The sequence below is a fragment of the Lichenostomus cassidix genome, chromosome 1Aa, assembly GCF_008360975.1.
Source record: "Lichenostomus cassidix isolate B80296 chromosome 1Aa, HeHo_3.0, whole genome shotgun sequence".
NCBI classification, from domain to species: domain Eukaryota; kingdom Metazoa; phylum Chordata; class Aves; order Passeriformes; family Meliphagidae; genus Lichenostomus; species Lichenostomus cassidix.
In genome coordinates this window covers 53,413,584-53,430,285 of record NC_139480.1, presented here as the reverse complement: position 1 = coordinate 53,430,285, position 16,702 = coordinate 53,413,584, and the positions used below count along the sequence as shown (strand labels likewise).

General features: G+C 42.1%; 1 protein-coding gene and 1 long non-coding RNA gene across 8 annotated transcripts in view; both read right to left on the bottom strand.

The window, feature by feature from the left end:
• Positions 1-3,298: 3,298 nt before the first annotated feature.
• LOC146443882 (uncharacterized) lies at positions 3,299-8,895 on the bottom strand. 2 transcript variants are annotated; one of them, XR_014849353.1, is made up of 4 exons: positions 8,679-8,895; positions 5,852-6,016; positions 4,866-5,034; positions 3,305-4,132 (listed from the first exon to the last, which is right to left on the bottom strand). It is a non-coding gene; the product is annotated as an uncharacterized LOC146443882 (long non-coding RNA). The 2 variants fall into 2 exon arrangements; XR_014849352.1 differs by having other exon boundaries at positions 3,299-5,034.
• Positions 8,896-12,630: 3,735 nt separating this feature from the next.
• PACSIN2 (protein kinase C and casein kinase substrate in neurons 2) overlaps positions 12,631-16,702 on the bottom strand; it is a 53,232-nt gene continuing 49,160 nt past the window's right edge. For all 6 annotated transcript variants that reach the window (XM_085049010.1, XM_085049014.1, XM_085049015.1 and 3 more), the window contains one exon: positions 12,631-14,818. In XM_085049010.1, coding sequence (XP_084905136.1) covers positions 14,706-14,818 — 113 coding nt within the window. In that variant the 3' untranslated portion in view covers positions 12,631-14,705. The remainder of the gene's footprint in view (positions 14,819-16,702) is intronic.

The window sequence follows — 16,702 nt, the reverse complement described above, 5'->3', positions numbered from 1 at the left end:
TTGAAATTCCAGGGCTGCTCCCCTTGCTGGAGTGAGAAGCTGTGGAAGCTGTTTGCTGTCTGCTTCTTCAGCCCCTTTACATCAGCCTTCAGTTATTGCACACATGAACCATAGATAGCAGCTCAGTCAATGAAAAACCTTTTTTCACTGTAATTTTTTCCACCTCCTTTAATCTTACTACATTTTAGTCTTTAATTCTAGCTAATTTTTCTTTTCGAACAAAAAAACCCCCAAAAATAATAGAAAGAAGGGGATACAACATTTCTTTGTGGGACACATTTAGAATGTACCCCAGTTGTCAGAGTTGTGGGCATGTGTCAGTTTGTACAGAAGATAACATCCAGCTTTTGCTCAAGATCACATGGGTTTACTTGAATGGTGCAGAGGAAATTTTCTTTCTGAATCCCTCTGAAAAAATGAAATGCTGTCCCATGAAGCTGGGTTAGGCCAGGCTTGGACAGCAGGCTGCAGCTCCCGGGATGCCATCAGAGGAACCACTGGGCTGTTTCACAGCTGGACCATGCAGAGGCTTGCTTTTTGTCTCTGACTTTTCAGACAATGAGGGTTTTTTCCAGTTCCTGATGTTTGCTTTCTTGTTCCACAGATCTCCCTTCATGTTGCATTCCAGGAAGTTCCCAAGAAGCTGTACAGGACAGATTTGGACAGTAAGGCCATAGATCACTGCTGAAGATGATCTGTCAGCTTTGTGCTGAGGAGTTTTAAGTGGAAAATCCAGAAGAACAGAGCCTGTTTCTTTTGTTGATGACACCTTTCTAGGTGTGTCTTTTGTGTTACTTTCTTGTCCTGTGTGCTCCCCATCCATTTCCTTTCACTACCTCATTCTCTCTTGTTCTAGTTTTTCTTTTAATAAATAAATACTCAATATTTCTTTAGTAAATATTGCTTCATCCCTCTCCCTGTCCTCTATCCTACTTTTTCTCTCTGTCTCACTCCTTGCCTGCATCTTTACCTTTCCTTCTTTCTTCTTCTCCCTTTTCCTTTGTCCTACACTGTGACTGTATGTCTTTGTCCATCTCTCTGTCCTTTGCCTGCACCTTTCTGCATCTGCTGCTCCTCCTTCTGCCTCAGTGTCCTCTTTCTAACCCTCTGTCCTGCTGCCCATCCCTCTCTTTCTCCATCCCTCTGCTGCCCCTTGCCCATCTTCCCCAGTGACCTGCCATGGTCATTTTCTCTCTCTGTCCTCGTTTCCCTCTCTGTATCTCTCTGTCCTCCATGTGTGTTCAGAGCTCTGTCCTGCTTGCTGCCCCTCTTTTTCTCCTTCTGTCCCAGTGTCCTGCTCAGTAATCCCTGTCACCAAGTGATTACCTCCGTTTTCATTCTCTTCCCTGGGGATTATTTCATGTTTCCACCCCTAATATTCCCTGTCTGTCTTCTTTCCCTGTCTGTTCCCTTCTGCTTCCCTCATTTCTTACAAGCAAGTATTCATTTTCTGCCCTGCAGATTACCTCACATTTTACCCCCAACATCTTCCCCATCTGCCCAATTCTGATTACCTCCTTTTTACCTCAAAATATTCATTCCTTGTTCTACAGAGTAATTCGGATTTTATGACCAAAATGTCCATCTTGTCCCCTACATACTAACTGGATTTTAAAACCAAAACCACAAGTTATGGCTGTCTTATCCCCAGAATGTTCATTCTGCCCCCTCCACATCACATCAGAGTTTTTCTCAAAAACATTTATTGTTCTTACATATTATCTTAGGGTTTGCCCTGCAAATTCTCCCTAGATGTCCACTCCCAATCATGTCCTTTTTACCTCAGTATGTTCATTTTCTGCCCTATAGATTTTCCCAAGTTTTACCCCCCAAAATTTCTTTGCCTACCCTCAGTGACTGCCTTGCTTTATTTCAGTGTTCACTCTCCCCCTGGAGATTTCTCAAGTTTCACCCCCAAAATTTTCTTGACCTATCCACAACTTATTACCTCATTTTTAACTAAAAATATTGTCAACCTTTAGATTATTTCAAGTTTTATCCCCCAAAATTCCCCTACCTATCCACTACTGATTCCCTCATTTTTACTTCAGTATTGATTTTCTACCATGTAGCTTTTCTCAAGATTTACCCCCCAAATTTTCCATCTGCCTACTACTGATAACCTCATTTTTACCTCCAAATGTTCATTCTCTGCCCTACAGATTATTTCCTATTATTTTCTCCTCCCCAAAATTTCCCTACCTTCCCTCAACTGATTCCCTCACACTACCTTACTATGTTCATGCTCTCCTCTAGAGGTTATCTTAGATTTAGCCCCAAAATTTTCCCTACATGCCCACTACTCATCACCTCATTTTTACCTCAAAATGTTCGTTCTCTACTCCAAGAGATTTGGTCAAGTTTTGCCTCCAAAATTTTCCCCACCTGTCCCTTCTGAGTACCTCATTTTTACTCCAAAATATTAATTCTGTTCCCTACAGATTACATCAAATTTTCCTTCCTGTACACTATTAACTCCTTTTTAAACCCCAAAATTTGCATTCTCTCCCCTAAACATCACCTCAGCTTTTCCTCAAAAATATCCCCATACTTATTCCCTGTAGATGAACTCAGATCTTCCTCCAACTCTGCCACAAATTCCCTCCATTTTGCCCCCAAAGTGTCCATTCTGTTCCCCACAGGTGCCCTGGTGACACCAGGGAGGTCCCTTTGCCCCTTTGCAGTGCCTTTCTCTGCTCGTCTGCTTGCTCTCTCCAACCTTGTCCCACACAGAGGGGCAGGAAAGGGGAAAGGCTTCACAAAACATTTCTGCAATTAATTAATTAATAATTATTTCCAATTCCCCAGTGAGAAAAACACAAATTCACAGCCTTTAAGGCCTGACTGTGCCCTGCAGTAAGAGCTCAGCACACACCCACAGAGGCAAGTCCAGCATCTGAAAGAAAGAAGAACAAAAAGATGATTTCTTCTGTTTTGAAGTTATTTCAAGTTCTCAAACTCAAACCAACCTTTGCTCTTGATTTTGGTTGGGTGAATGGTGAGCGGTGGGCACAGGTCATGTCATTCATGATGATGTCAGTGATGATTTCTGGGGGCAGAGCAGCTGATTTCCAAAGTTCACAGCCTGCCCCAAGCCTGATCTGCACAGGAGAAAACGTCTTCCATGAGGGGATTTTGCTCCATCCAATCCCATTTCCCCAGTCTGTTCCACGTGGATATTGCCAGGCTGGGGCAGCACAGGCAGACACTGCTCCAATCACATCTCTGGGTTCCTCTGCAAACTGCCTCTGCCATGAGGTTTTCTCCAGGAGAAATCGAATAGTTGGTCATGGCAGGGTGGAGAGTAAGTTATCCCAAAGGGAAGTCAAAAGGAATATTCCTGTAAGAGCCTTTGGGACCTTTGGTGCTGAATTGGGGACACTCATTCCCTGCAGTGCAAATACACAACCACTTCCAACACAAAGCAGACACTGTCAAGTGGGTCTGACAGCACCACTTGGACAAACCTCATTGTCATTCTTCTTTTCAGCAACTTTTGCCATCAAACTCTGAAGCTGACAAGTCCAAAATCTTTCTCTTGCTGCTCAGGAATAAAAGGGGATCCCTCATTCCCAGGGATGAGGCACATTCCCAGCAAGCACTCCCAACACAGCACAGAGGCACCACTGGAGCTCACGTGTGGGGCTGGGAAGGGCTGCCAGAGGATGCAGCACCCAGGAGGGATGGCAGTGGCAGTGACAGCAGCAAATTCCTACAGTCTGATGGCACAACAGAGAGACAAAGGCCAGCAATGCCCACAGGATGAGCAGGTTTAATTCTGCCCCCTGCAATGCCACATCCTGGCAGGAAATCTCCAGGGGGAATATAAACTCTCAGGGTGTACAAAATGCAGCATCTGTCACCCTGATCCTGTTTAAACTCAGCGTGTGGGGCCAAACCCCACACAGGTAAGCACTGACCTGACCTGGATCAGTGTCAAACACAGCCCCAGTTCTCACCTCCAACCTGCTCCTGGGGCTGCCACCACATTCCTGACAAGGTGGAGAAGGCCACTTTGGACAGGGCTCTCTCTGTGTCTGCTACTGTCCAATCCCTGGATTTGCCTCCTGCCAGCACTCGGCACCTCAGGCATGTTTGGGTGCAAGTGTTCCAGTGCTGCCGCCTTGAGGGACTGGGAAAATGGGCATTAAAACAATTTTTATTTGGCACCTCTGGCATGCCAATAAAATCAGTTTCCATCATTTTGAAGATACACTGAATAAACCCAGGGCAGATAAGTAAACCTTTCTCCATAAGGGCAGCCCCAGGGAATACACAATTATTGCTATGCCTGGTTAAACAAACCAGCAGCCAGTTTTTGGGGAGACACTCCAGACTCTTGTCTCACTCCCTGGCTGTAAAACACTTGCAGAGGGTTTGGAGTTCATACAAGCTTGTCAGGATTTGGATACTTCATTTAAAATCTGTTTATATGCTACGGAATTGGAAGCGTCCTAGAGGCACATCCACTCATATTTTAATTTTAAGTCCTCTACCACTGATGAATTTGGATGCTTTTTTTTTAGGAACACCCCACCTCTGCTTCTTTAGGGGTCTCCAGGTGGGAGATAAAATAAACACGGACAAAAGTTTGGAATGCAGCTACCAAGTCAAGCTCCCTGGAGCATTTTCCTTTTCCTCTGAGCCTGTTCCCAACCAGCTGTAATGTGGCAGATGGCTGCACATCCTACAGGGAAAATGAGTGGGGAGATACACAGGGCATAGTCAATTCCAGGGTTTGTTGCAAGTCATTAAAGATGTTTTAAAAGTTAGAAGCAGCAAGTGAAGAGGGATTGTCTAAGCCAGTGCAAAGAGGTTATAATTAGAAAAGGACGTACCAGAATCCTGGCCCACATGGTACTTACCCACAGGGAGGTCCCCACTCTGTTCCTGGCAGAAGGAGACCTGCTGAGCTGAGTGGTTCGATACTTGGTTGTGTTGCAGCAACACGGAAGGGGCTGGATTTGGAGCCTTCTCTCCTTTTCTGTTCTGAGAGCCAAAGCACCACTGGGCTTAGGTGGATTTACCCAAAGGCTGTGTGTAAGAGGAGAGAAGAAGAAATTCATCAGGGCCCAACCATAATAAAAATCCTTCCAGTGTTGCCTCCCTTTATCAACAGCAGAATGAAATTATTGACTTTTTCTGAATGATTTCTGCCTGACTCAATGCCCATCTGATTATTTTCAAGATGCTGATATAGTTACAACATTACCTGCAGTTTCCTGAAGCCGTGAAACAGGCAAACAGGCAATACCTGCAGGATGCTATTCCCTGACAGCACATTTAAAGAGAGGCACACTGCAGGATACTGTTATCCAAGGAAACAATTGTTTTCCTTCATCTGAGAGAGCTTTGAGGTGCTTCTTGAAGCTGTTTTTCTAGTCCTGGCTGCAAGCAAGGCCACAAAAATATAACTGACTCTCAAGATGCATTTTGGCCCCTTTTGTATAGACCTGTTTTAAGTTAAAAATTGGGTGGGTTCTCAGGGGTCGTTTTCCAAAGACAAGATTTGCTTCAAAATAAATAAACCCAAAATTATTTGTTTTCAAAATGCTAAAATGCAATACTTATTAGCTGACTTTTTAGAAATGTCTTCTCCTTTCTTTATCCATGATTTCTTCCCAGTTGGGGCCTGGGCTTACCATTCCACAAGTGTTATGTTTCCCAGTTAATTACGTTTCTCAGTTAATCCATCCCCAAAGCCCTTTCTGAGGGTCCCTTGTCAAAACTTGTAGCTCTTCAATGAATAGAATACACCACAGCTATTTATTCCAGGGCCAACGAAGAAGCCATTCAGTCAGAGCCAGCAGATGGCAGTAAAAGATGGGGAAAAAGGAAAAAAAAATCAAACCTGTAATTGGTAAACAACAGGTGGGTTCTCCTTTCACCGCAGAGACTTCCCCAACCTGGTGCCATGTCCTGTTTTCATGCACAAAGGAATGGTTTCTTGGAGAGCCATTTGTGTCTCATGCCTTTTTCCCTGGGTTCTTTGGACACATAGGAAACACCAGTGCATCTGCACAGTAAATTCATATTTTCACAATTTAACCTCACAAATAAGACTCCCTTAAAGAGGAGTTGCAAGCACATTAACCAGTCCATAGGAAGGATCAACTCCTCCTCAGCAAAGGCCCAGTAACTGGTGGGGGTGATCCAGCTGGTGCAAAACAGCTGATGGAGAAAGGGAAGAGTGCAGCTAGCTGGAATGTACACAGCCAGCCAAGGAACCAAGAACCCACTTGTCCCCAGTAATGTCTGAGCAGCATTTGGATTAATAAATTGCATTTTACAGAGAAAAAGCATCCTGGGACCTTGAGCCAGTGTGGTGGTCAAAACATGCACTGTGCACTTTGATACAAAGCCAAACCTTCTGGAGCAGAACTCTGGTTTGTTCTCATCCTTCACCTCATAAATGCTCTCTGATTATCACATGTAGTATCATGCTCCAGCTGTGACACAGATAATAGTTTTATAAAGTGCAATGAAAATGAATACTACTATTATTATTATATAATAGATTAAATATTGAAGGCATTCACTGATAAACTTCACATCACTGGCTTGGTAAAAATCTAGTATCTGCTGCACACGTGATGTCTGACCTGCACTTTTGCATTGTGCCCATATAAAGCATAAGTTGCAGGGTATAAAGCAGGAAACCCAGGATACCCAGACAGGTATTTAATACCAGCAGTGTCTTGTCTCCTGTTTAATGCCCTCACAGCTGTCACCAGGTCCTGTTTGCTCTCTGATGGGGAGGTGGCTTTATTTGCCAGGTGCTTTCTGAAGTTTGGGGATCAGCAGGGCTCTGGAGCAGTTTTAAAACTGAATACCAGACTGAGGTATGAATTACAGGAGATCCTTCTGGGGTTGGGCTACGAGGTTTGCATTTGAATTGGATCTGCCTGGGGTTAACTGACAGTGCTGGAATAAGGACTGTGACTGAACAGCACATCCTGCCCTAAAGGTTGTGTACATGCCTGGGCAGCTGCAGGGAAAGGGATATCAAAACCATCAGGGCAGGGGTCTTGGCTATTGCTGCTCATGTGCACACAGGAAATGTCTTGTTAGCATCTGAACATCATAAATGCTTTGTTTTCTTATGTGCTTTAGTGAATAACAAAAAAAAAATTGTACATTTCTTTACAAGCACTTTAGTGTTTGTCTGCTCTAAAGGATGTGGCTGGCGAGGTGGACAGGAAAAGAAACAACCAAATCAAAACCAAAATCAGCTGAAAATAAAACACGATGAGTGGAAACTGTTTTCAGAATTGTTGTTCCGTGTGGTCTGGTCCTGTGACCAATCTTCACACTTTGTGTCAGAGCTCAAAAACCTCTGCTACAGTTAAAGCAGAGTTTTGCCTGACGCCAAGAGCTTGGAGCAATGCCTGCTCTCAGGGTGGGTGGGTGAGAGTGCCACAGGGCCACAGATCACTCTTAGCACCGTGCAGGACAGGACCAGAACCTGCTCTCCAGGATTACTCAGAGGCAAATAATCTCTCAAGGCTCTTTCTACTACATGCAAAAGATAAACAACCAAAAATAATGAGCTCTATCAAAAAGGTTACAAGCTTACCTCATAATTCAAGAATCAACACTATCACTAAGTTAGACAAGGAATTTTTTAACATATCACAGGGGAGGGGACAAATGGTACTAAATTCAATTATCAGAATAATTAATTTCAGCAATTTAGATACCACAGGACCACTAAAGCTTGCAGAATATAACTAAAATATATCTTTACTAAAAATTTAAAATAGTAAATAGACAACATTAAAAAAATGGATGGAATCTAGTTGAGGCAAGATAATCACAATTTTTCAAAGAGTCATTTGGAGAATTTACCAGCAACTTAAATGCACACAGTATATTATATTTACTTAGATGTGTCTTACCTTTAAAGACCTTTAACAAGTCAAAAGAAATATTCTCTGAAGGTGGTGATGTGAGCTGTATTGTCTATAACATGAATCATACAGAATTATTATAATTCATGGGCGAGTTGGGAGATCAAAGCTGCTGTTTCTCCCTCTCCTTCATCTCTGTGTTTACAGTTCAACAAAGCTTCCCTGCAGTGTTATCAAGTTCTCTGTGCCTGAGCTGCTGCTTTCCCTGTGACTCCCTGTGAGTGGCACCACACAATGTGCTAATACTGCTCTGTTAATATCAGCACTAAATTCCTGCTTGGCATTGATGGGACTACAAGGAGAGACAGATCTGCTTGAGCAACCACAGGTACCACATCCACCTTGGAGTCTTGCATGGTGATGAGTTCACCACAGGGGAACTCTCTGAGGCACTCCATCCTCAGCCTTTCCACCCTCACCAGGTGTGGGCAGTACTTTCTCATTCTCTACTGATTCCAATACAGAAAAAGCATCACAATAGCCTTACAGAACTACCTGGGTGTCTTTGACACAGTGCCAGTGAATTTCAGGAGCTTGTAAAAGATCTGACTCTCCCTGTTTGCACTGGGACTGCTCCTTGATGCACTTTTTACCCCATTGCAAACACAAGTTTTGAGATCCCCTCACCTCCACAGCCTGGGTTATCAAACTGTCTAAATAATCAGTTCCAAAGCTTTGCCCCCCAGCCTCAAGCCTGCACCACCTTCAGTGCCTTAAATGCAGCAGATTCCTGGTCTCCCCCAGCAGCTCAGAACCTCTAGTCCTCACCTGTCTCAGGGGAAGTTGCTCAGGTGGTGACATCCACCACGGCCAGTCCTGGCCACGCTGCCCGAGGTGGCCACACGAGGAGCACTGGGGCAAGGATCTCTGCTGGAGCACATGCTGAGAGCTGTGCCCTGACCCTGGAGCACCTTGCTTATCCACAGGGGTCATGCACTAGTTACCCTGGCAAAGATTTAAAAGAATAAAAAAAAAAAAAAAGAAAGGGAGGTATAATCGGTATAGTCTTGCCATTTAACTGGAACATTTAACATCAGAAAAACAAGGTGCTGCCACTGCAGCACCCTGAGACCCCAAAATGTATCTCTGGGAATCACAGACAAGTGACAACACAGGAGGGCTGGCTCCACTATCCTCTGCCAGCCTTCTATTTCTGGAAGTGGTACCTCTCTGTTCCAAGCTGGGATGTCAAAAACGCTGCTGCTGTTCAAAGCCACGTTGTGCAGACAGCCCACAGGTCTCCATGCAGGCAGCAGGAGGGGAATGAGCCTAAGGCAGTGCTCAGAAATGCACAGGATCTCTGTCCTTAAGGCCATACTTTGCAGTTCAACTCTCTGCTGGTGCCTGCTGACAGATTCCTGCTGCACACTGCAAGCTCAGCTTAGTGCCAGGAGATGAGTTCTGACAAGATGGAGTAAAAACATTTCTGTTTGTGAACTGGAAGGAGGTCAGCAGGTGTTGCAATCATAGAGCAGCCTTTGGGCTGTGGAAAACACATAATATAGTGAATAGAGCTAACATTAGCAGGAAGGGATGAGCTGGTCCATCTCCATCAAGGGCTGTACTTAAAATTCACTGGCTGCTCTGCACGTTGAGTAAATAGAAAAAAAAGCCCAAACCAAACCCAAACAACCAAAATACAAAAATTTCCAACCCCAGCCAAATAACTTACCTTCCAGGGTGACTGTGATTAGGCACTGGAGTATTCTCTACTTTGGTGAGCAATGCAGGTGAGCAACTCAGACCCAGTAGCAGAGGAACACTGTGAGCAACACTGATTTCCCTGGTCTGATAGTTTATGTCCTCAACTCTCAGCAGATTTTCATCTTGACAAAATCCATCCAGGGGCCACAGATTCCTCTCCTGGTACTATTATCCACATCTTCTTGTGCTGTCATTTTCTTTGCTATGAGAATGAACACCAATGTGTTCAAGAAATTTTGGAAATACCCCCCCATAACCTGTTCTCCCCCTAATAGTGATTACCCAGGCCCAGGACAGGATGATACTAATCTAAATAAAGGAAGCCATCAGAATAAACCCTGAAAGGTGATGAATCTTTCCAGGGAATAGAGGTGGGTCTCTTGTTCTTCTGCAAGTTTGTGATTAGAGTGAAGTGCAGAAAGAGGGAAGGCACAAAGACTGAACAGCAGCAGTGGTGGGAAAATGGCCCACAGCTGCTACTTTGGCAATTATACCTCAGCATGGCAGTATCACACCTTGCTGGTGGTTTCCAAGAATGTCCAAAACACCTACTTGTATTCCCAGAGCACAGGAAACCCTTAAATATTGCTTCCATGCCAGCTGCTCTGACAAATACAGCTGTGGAGAACGCTGTTGTATGTGTATGCTCAGAAACAAATGCCTGGCAAGTACAGCATGCCCTGCATTAGGAGCCCTCTAACCACGTGCAAGTGAGAGCAATTCACTGCCAGAGTATGATGTTGGGGGTTGCTGGTTTGCAAATCAAAACCCAAGGGCTCTTATTCATACTAACCCAGAACACATGATGAGAAGATGATTTCATGATGAGGACATTCAGATATTGGAGCAGTTTGCCCAGAGCAACTGTGGAAACTCTGTTCTTGGAGGTTTTCAGAAACACTCAGGAACCTGTGCCTAGTTTAGGGTTGAGCAGATGGGACTGAAGACATTTGGAGGCCCTTCCTCCCTGACTGATCCTGTGCTAATGCCCCCTTTTCTGCACAGCTATTCTGAAATGGAGGGGTTCTTCCTGTAATATTTGGACACACATTTTCTGGGGGCAAGGACTTGTCTGGGAGCTGATAAAGCACAGGCAGAGTAACTTGTTCCAGTGCTTTCTCCTACTCTCACATATCCAACTCCCACAACAAGTCTTGGGCTCCTGGAGCTGGCCAGACAGCCCTGCCAGCACATATTAATACAAAGGAGAAGCATTTGGAATTATCTCTTGAGAACAGTCTGTTCTTTGGCTGATTTGATAACCAGAAATTGGCACTCACACCTGCCTGGAGTTGTGTGGGATTACAGCTTCAGTGGATACCTGCTTTCTCAAAGCTCCAAAATATTTGCTGCCATTTCCAACATTCAAATCTTTTGGTTCTGTAGAATTCTATCAGTGGTGTTCTCCAGTTATTATCAAGCCTCCCTCCTTGCTTTCTTTCTCTTCACTGTGCTGCTGAGAAATGGTGGAATATAGCTACAGTCCAGGTCATGCCAGCGACACCTTAACTGCTTTCCCAGTGTTCAGGGAACCAGGGTCTCTTAGGTAAGTATAAATTCTGCTTAAAGCCCTTTGGAAAGCTTGGGCACACTAAGCAAAGTTTGCCTCTGCTCACAGCTATGTTGTAAATATGCAAATGTGTTGCCTCATGACAACTGCAGTTCAGCAGGTTTCAGGCCAGTCCTCTGTAAATGGTAACCTCAAAGGCACAACACAGTCACAGACATGTATCACTGCAGTATAAATAATTCATACAGAAAAAGCCTTCACTAGAAGATCAAGCATTCAAATGTTTCTCCCACCACATGGAAATGAAGTTTAGGAATTACATTAAAAAACAGTTGAAACCAGTTCAATGTTTTTTATTCAGTACTAATGCAGTGCTTGTCCTGATAATATCATGAACCATAACCACTTCAAACAGGTGAGGTTTCAGGGAGCTTTCCACTCTTGGAAGTGGCTACATCCTAACACCATTGCCCAGCACAAAACCAAACTTGCTAGACTGGGATTTACAAATTGTGTGAGGATGTTATTTGTACCAGCAATGCAGGGGACTTGCAAAGCTCCAGCTACATGGTATCATCCCACTGCAAAACCCACCTGCATCTGCCACATGACAGCATTTCATCTCTGCCAGGGTAATCAGATTTCAGTGTTTTCTGCATAGGGATTCTAGGAGTGTCTATCACCAAAGTACTTTACAATTGAACTGCTTTTTTACCTCACAGGCTTGGAAACTTCATGTGTCAAGATGATCTAGCTGAGGTAACAAGTGACTTGGATATTCAAAAACTTCTTGCTGATGTCCCTGATAAAAGCTGAAGTAAACTGTGATGAAAAAAATGAACATTTAATGAGTTACTAACTGCAGTAATAAAAAGTGGGAGGATACCATGTGTCCCCCAGAGGAATTTGTGCTTGGACTTGTAGATTTGTTAAAAGGTTAAATAGAAAGGTGGCAGTTGACTGATTATTTATAGATTATTTAGTAAGTTACTTATGCCCACAGAAGTGTAAAACAGCTGCAAAAGTACCTTGCAGAGTTCTCATTGGTCTCCCTGCCCTCAGGAACAGCTCATTGTCCACCAGGACTCCCAGGTCCCTCTCCTCAGAGCTGCTCTCCAGCAGGTCATCCCCAGCCTGCCCGGGTGCCCAGGGTTGTTCCTGCCCAGGTGCAGTACCTTGCATTTACCTTTTTTGGGTTTCAGACAGTTCCTCTGCCCATCTTTCCAAGCTGCTGAGGTCCTTGGGAAGGGCTGTGCAGCCCCCAGGGGAACTGGCCGCTCCTGCCAGCTCTGTGTCATCACCTGTCCCTTCACCCAAGGCACTGATGAATAAATGAAACAATGCTGAGCCCAGAATTGGACCCTGGGGGACACCACTAGTGACAACTCTGTACCATTGCTTATGACCCTCTGGGATCTGCTGTTCAGCCAGTATTGATGGGGGATGAAGCTTTCAGCCAGCTGTCACAACAGTGCCACATTAATCACTGCCAGTCAACAAGAAAACTCACAGGCAGAAAATATTCAGATACTATATTTAAAAAGAAACTAAAAGCTTAGCTGCTCACCCACGCTATCTTACACTGCACAACTTCACAGAAAGCAGCATCACAGTTTTTATAAAAGACAGTTTCCTCTTCTTCCATGAAGATTTTGCTGGAATGTTTTGCCACGAATTCCTGTGCATGACACCTCCCTTTTTTTGTTAATGGCACAATGCCACCAACATCACACTCCTCTTTGTGGCTCTTTGACACAGTGCAGGTTCTGTCACCATGAATTGCAATGAAATGCATAGATTATTTGTTTCACAAGGCTGTTTTGACATACACTGAAATAGTAAAAGGTGCATTCTTTGTATTTAAGAGATTAATGGATTTTATTGTTGTCTAAAATATTTTACAATACAGAGACCCAAACCAGTAATTCCTGACAATTTTAGTAACTGTCCTGTGGATGAACAAATATGTTGGTAAGTTTTTGTTGACAGACATATACATACATCCACTTTCTAAGCTTGCACATCTGGATTCATTGAAAATGATGACTAAATATAATATAAGCTCAAAAAAGCAAACAATAAAGTCCAAGATTACCAACAGTGTTTTATAGTTACCTTGAAAAAGATTTGTTTACTTCATTACAGTGTAGCTTCCTAACATGGCATATCTACTTACCTGACACTTAGGTCTAACACAAATCTGCTGTCATTTTACAACCCAGTTTTCAATGTCACAAATGCATATTTGACACGATTACAGCTGGCCGAGTTGTAACTGCAAACAAATGTAGATTTTACAGTGTTCTGCTACAATAATCCATGTATGGACTAAAGCTAGTTTATATTTTGACTCATTAGTTTATCCACAAATACTGATTTTGAGTATATTAGTGTATTTACTGTACTTCTGAAAAATCTAGTCACAGAATACTTTGTCTATGGTACAGTAATGAATATGGCAGGAAAGCAGATTTAAATATACCTATAATTTAAACTCTTAAAATAGTCTAAATCTTATTGACACCAAAAGGCTTGATAACTAGTAGCCATGCTCTTCATATTTTGGAATATCAAATTATATGTACATATACACAACATAGATAGGCTCTTAATAAAAGCATTTAGTCTATTTTACAGTCTTCTCTGTTCAAGATAATCAGCCTTCACAGATTTAACATTTCAAATCACCAAAAAATGATTAGCAGTTAAAAGGAGATTTTTATTTTCTTTTCCCTGCAAATGTGTGCTGGAAATAGCCACTGTTCTGGGGCTTATGCATAATTTATCTTTCTTTTGAATGCCACTTAAGATCGAGATGGAAAGCTCTTAGTTCAAGTGCCAAACCACGTAAAGAACACTTGTGATAGAATCCCAACCCATGACACCTGCAGATATCTCTGCTACAAATAACCTTCTGTAACAGATATTTATTAAATACAGCATTTTGTTTTACAACTCCATTTACAACTTCAAGCCATGCTGACAACACAGAAAGATTACTACAACATGGAAAGAGTTTTCTTTCAGTCAAATGGTGACTAAATCTATGTCATAATTTAAGTATTAATTGATAAATCAAAGCATACAAAAAGGTGCTTAACTACATAGCATTTAAATAAAAAAATACTGCATCTTTCAGACATTGATAAGAACAAATAAAAAATTAACTATAATAATCTTTAGAATTCAAGTTGCAAGTTACTGAAGGTCACTTAAAATAACTGATTAAACAAAAGTGAGCATAAGCCACATACCTGGGGTAGGATGAGGCACAAGCATAGAAACTGCAAAAATGTTTAGGATCCTCAATAACAGATCATGTGGGAAGAAAAAGCTTATAAAGTATTTTTCCTATCATACTATTTTTTCATCCTAACCCCTTTTCTTTGCATTGCGTACAAGTTGTGAAAACAATGTCAAGCTTTTGTCTTTAATTCAGCCTTATTTCGGTATCAAGCTCTCGCCTTTTCATTAAAATATATACACTCTATACATCCATTCAGTTTCCTCTCACTTTACCTAAATACACTGTACAGGCCTACTGAGCTCTTGTGACACCTCTGTGTTTATTTTGTCCTTTGTCACTGGATTGGTTCCACATAGTTTGCTGGGTATAAACCAACTTGCCCATTGTCCAGGCGTCCTTTGCACCAGCCCTGCTCATCTTCATTCTCCATTTTGGTTAACTCATCCCCTGAGGAAAAGAAGGAACATTGTTAACAGACTGTAACCTTTTAAGTAAAACAGGAAGATATATGACAGTTACATACATGTCCACTTTTCCTCCCCTGCTCAACCTAGGCCCAAGTAGCAATCCTCCCTTCTTTGCTCTTCATGCTTTTGATACTAAGAATATCTGTAATTTATAGATTTGTATATTGGATGAGAGGCCCTCAATTTCAAGAAAATAGGAAGAAGCATTACTTAGAGACTAAAACATAGTCGTGGATCACACAACTATCTCTGAACCAGCAGAATAACCTCATGTTTATAAACCCCAACTTATGTCAGTGCAAGTGAAAGAAATGTTTCATTAGGCTTATTGTCTTAATGTTTTATGGGAAACATGAAAAAAAAAAAGATTAAATAACTCAGAATCTGCTTCCTAACCTACAGAGCATACTGACTATCCATGCAGACATTTATGAACTATAAGATAACTTCATTGTGACTACAGTGCACATCTCATCTTCTATATCCTCAGGGAATACTTTGATACTCAAGAGCCTGCAGACTCCAAGATGCTCCACAGGAGCAAATGAAGCTCCACCTCAGTCAGGTAAAAAAGGCCACTCTGAGTAACAATTATTTCCTGCTGTGCAACTTACTTGTGTCAAATGATTGCCCTAGATAAAACTGATTTGTGTTTTATTTTAGCAATAGGAAATAGATGATGAAGATATTAATCACTTATTACAGTCCCAAATAGCAGAGTCTTGGTGTCACCCAGGAGAACATAAACTACCCTAAGGACTGTAAATTCTTTGGTAGAAATAGATAAGCTTCATATTAAATCTTCTCAAGACATCTATTTTCTATAGCTTTTCTCTTAGATAAAAAGGTTAAAGCTTCATCTCCTCTAGTTTTTATCAGAAAACTAATAAAAAACCATTATGAACAAATGTTTGGCACTGCAGACTCTACTTGGTTTGTGGAGACATTTTACAATTTTTTCCACTTTTTCTAGTGCTGCAGAATGAGAGTGTAGAATTCCAAACCTTCCATGAAGCATATGTTAATAAAGAGTGGAAACAAAGACTGCCAAAAATTCAATTTCAATGACAGTAAGTCCCAACAAATGCATTTGTATCAAAGCTTGGGCTTGGAAACTCAGTGATCACGGAGGTTTAAGAAAATATTAACACTTTTAAGTGTCATCTGCACAGCAGTTACAATGAAACCACGGTGATGATAAAACCAGCATACACAATAACATAATTCTGACAACATTGCAGGGACAACATTTACTGTAGCTATTTGTTCTCAGCCATAGAGGGTGATGGGAGGATGAGACAAACATATTGTAAATAATTTTGTCCCATCCTCTTACATGATTATAAAACCTATCATAAGATATGAATAAAGTTATTCTTCCTCTTTGGAAGCCTTCCTCAGCTGTTTGCCAAGGGAAAAAAACCCCAGAACCCACCAGATGTAAAAGTACTCCACTAAAAAAAATGAGTTTCCACTAAAAAATGAGTTTCATGTATTGAAGCACATTTAATGGACACTGCAGGGAATATATTCTGCAACATGTATCTAGAAGTATTTTGTAGGCAAATTCTTTGAATACCCAAGGAAATCCCATCTGAGAATACCCACACACATTTGAACAAATCCTTAAAATGCATTAATCCTCTGCTGATAGCTGCTTAGGAGTCTAGGCATAGCTACAGAGGAACACAGGATTGAGAACATTTTAAATTGGCTCTACCTGACCTGGTGAGTTTTTTTCCTTAGTCTTTTTTATGTTCAACGTAAAGCTAGTCACACTTCTGCCTAAAAAACCAAGTTTGACTAGCCATCCTATAATACAGCATCTGTAAGGGGATTCATGGTCTAACACATCACCTCTTTC